General features: G+C 33.9%; 1 protein-coding gene across 1 annotated transcript; it reads right to left on the bottom strand.

The window, feature by feature from the left end:
* Nucleotides 1–800: 800 nt before the first annotated feature.
* LOC129317156 (polygalacturonase-like) lies at nucleotides 801–2,593 on the bottom strand. Its single transcript, XM_054961520.1, has 4 exons — nucleotides 2,428–2,593; nucleotides 2,015–2,332; nucleotides 1,367–1,885; nucleotides 801–1,231 (listed from the first exon to the last, which is right to left on the bottom strand). Exons 1-4 carry the CDS (start codon nucleotides 2,545–2,547, stop codon nucleotides 1,001–1,003), a joined length of 1,188 nt encoding a protein of 395 aa, XP_054817495.1. The 5' UTR covers nucleotides 2,548–2,593; the 3' UTR covers nucleotides 801–1,000.
* Nucleotides 2,594–2,968: the final 375 nt, after the last annotated feature.

Here is a 2,968-nt window from a genome sequence, read left to right as displayed (position 1 = left end):
ATTGTTAAAAGTGTTTTTTACCTGTTGTTAAAAGCCTATCCTGTAATAGTGGAGGATGCATACTATGACACGTATACTTATGCTCAAATGGAATAAGTCCTTGAAGAGTTAGCACATAGTATTTTTGAGGCATGGATTAGTTTTAACAGCCAACAGTAGTGATAGTTAGGAAACTTAGGAAAATTTTGGGATTTGGAGTTTATATTTTAGCCACTAATTGGTTTAATTTAAGCACTTCAAGTTATGTATAAGTTTTTCTTATAGGAATTCATTGTACATTTATGTATATACATGACTATTATTGGATGTAATTTGTTTTTGGGTGCTAGAATATTATTTTGTAATTTACAATGCAGGGGGGTTGTTAGAAATGTAGCCTGCCTAGTTCAAAAAATTAAGTCATAATATTCAATGGTTATGAGAAAAAACTGTTGAATATGATGACCAATAGTACAATGAAAACTATTCAGTGGTTCTGTGACACAACCGCTAAATATTTATATATATTCAATGGTTATAAATAAAAAACCACTAAATAATAACAAACTATTCAGTGGTTTTTAATCTAGAACTGTTGAAAGTTATCTCTCGCAAATTGTTATTTCCAAATTGCAAAAATTTATTCAACGGTTTTGGACTAAAATCCGTTGAATAAATTGATAATATTTAATGGTTAAAAACAATTGAATAAAAGGTCCTAGAATATTCAGTACCAAATTACTCAACAGTTCATAGTCATTAAATATTAATGAGAATAACTGTTTTATATTCTCTTTTTTGTAGTCTTGAAATCAAATCTCCAAAACTCAACTAACAGTCAACATTTGGTATCTATCAATTACAAAACTTGGGAAAATCATAGTGTTTTCAAAACATTAAGGGTAACAATATGCCTAATCTTAAACCATACTCCCTTAGTAAATAAGGGGATGGATTATGTATCCACAAATAAAGGAAAGCAAAGTAGAAAGAAAAGCCTCAGTTTTGTATTGTTGGATACTTAGGCTGCTGCTGCTCCTACACAAGCAGGCGCTACTCCTGTAATTGTGGGCTTGGCATTAGAACATTTGGCTACTACTTCTCTTCCTTTGAATGTGAGTTTAACGTCACTGAGTTTTACATTCTCACAAGGTACACCAGCACTACATATTAGTGTTACTCCTTCTTTTGTTCCAGAGGTGCCCCTAATGTTCTTGAAAGTGACATTTCTTATCTTTATCTTGGATGGGATCTGAGCCATTGAAAGAATGGAGTAAAACGTAGGTCATTATGAAATTGAAATAATGGTTTAAAGGATGACTTCTCTAAAATAGAATAAAGAGAAATAATGAGGTTTAATATATGTAGCTTCTAATGAAATAAGTACCTTTTTGTTGCATTGATTCCAGGGGCAGTACTCTTGGTCTATGATGACAGGGTTGGAGACATTATTCATTATAATATCCTCAAAGTGCATGTTAGTGATTGTAATAGTTCCTGGGCCGGCAGGCCATGTTTTGATCCTCACACCATTCATCGTGTTGGTGAGCGTGCAGTTCTTGACTGTGAATGAATCTATCGGAGTTTCTGATGTAATTTTCCCAACACTTCCGACGCTAATTCCATGGCCAGGTCCACATGTGACATCATTTACAGTTACATTTACACTACCATCACCCAACGAGATGCAATCATCTCCGGTACCAATTTTAGTGTGTAGGATTCTCACACCAACCGATCTTCCTATGTGAATTCCGTCGGTGTTGGGACTGTCTTCTGGCGCATCGATTTTGAAGTTATTAAATTCAATGTTATTGCATCCCAAAACATTAACATGAAAGTTTTTGCTGTCTTTTGACGTCACATCCCTAATAACAGAATTGTTGAGAAAACTGAACCCAAAATTCTGCAGTTCATCATTTCACAACAAACTTGTTATATAAATAGACATATTATTAACATTAAAAACATCAGACTCCGTGTAATTCATGGACGAGATTGCACCTGAATAAATCTTTACATTATGTTTACATACCATGGTAAGCATTTTGCAGTTGTGTACATTCTTGGCACATGTATTATGGTGCCAGGAAGAAGGACCAAGGCCATCAAAGGTTCCTCTGCCTGATAAGGTAAATTTGTTCACATATTCAACTCTGATCCATTGTTGAACCCCATGCAATTGAGACATGTCTCCTGGTGCTTGAATTGTGCCATCATTATATATTTCAATCGCTGGAGCCTTGCATGGACCTTTCAAATGCACGTCAAGCATCTTGTACTTTGCATTCTTTACGTAAATTCTTACTGGGACAGTGCTTGAACATGCTGCTGCCCATGCTTTCGTCATAGCCTTCAATGTTTTTCAAAAGAAAAATTGTTAATTAATCATTTAGAAATTATAATAAACATCTGAACTCATTTGTAGAACCACTATTCTTAGGATACCTGAGTTATATCTCCATTAGGGAGTCCTCCGTAACTTGCTATGTCCAATACTTTTTTTTGGGCTGTGACGACGACGAAGGAAGCCAGAAATAAGAACAAGGCAAAGGTGATGATGCTCATTTTCTTTGGTGCGTGGTACGAGACTTTATCTTTTTTCTATTATTATTATGTGCCACATTTCGTGGATATGTATATATATTATGGAAACCCGTACTTTGACACCTTATAATGGCAAAAGATTTGAGAGCTGTCCTTTCGGGTCTGGATTAGCGGAAGCATAGATTGATTTTCTATTTATTTGTCACTTATGGTTCCTATTTTATGACGTTCCTTAAAAAAGAAGTTCTATTTATATCCAACCCTAGATATTTTAATGGTTTGGAGAAATTAAACACCACAGTCATTTAATTTATATTTTAAAAGATAAATCATTTTGGGTCAAAATTATATTTATATCAAAATCCATAATAATTGAAGAGCAGATTAAATAGTAATCAATAAACTCAGAAAATAAAAGTTATTTAATTACTAGTTATGTTGC

This window comes from Prosopis cineraria, unplaced genomic scaffold (genome assembly GCF_029017545.1).
Source record: "Prosopis cineraria cultivar Desert tree isolate PC_DT_omini unplaced genomic scaffold, ASM2901754v1 PC8, whole genome shotgun sequence".
NCBI lineage: Eukaryota > Viridiplantae > Streptophyta > Magnoliopsida > Fabales > Fabaceae > Prosopis > Prosopis cineraria.
The sequence above is the reverse complement of the archived record's forward strand: the minus strand, read 5'-3'. Positions and strand labels throughout refer to the sequence as shown.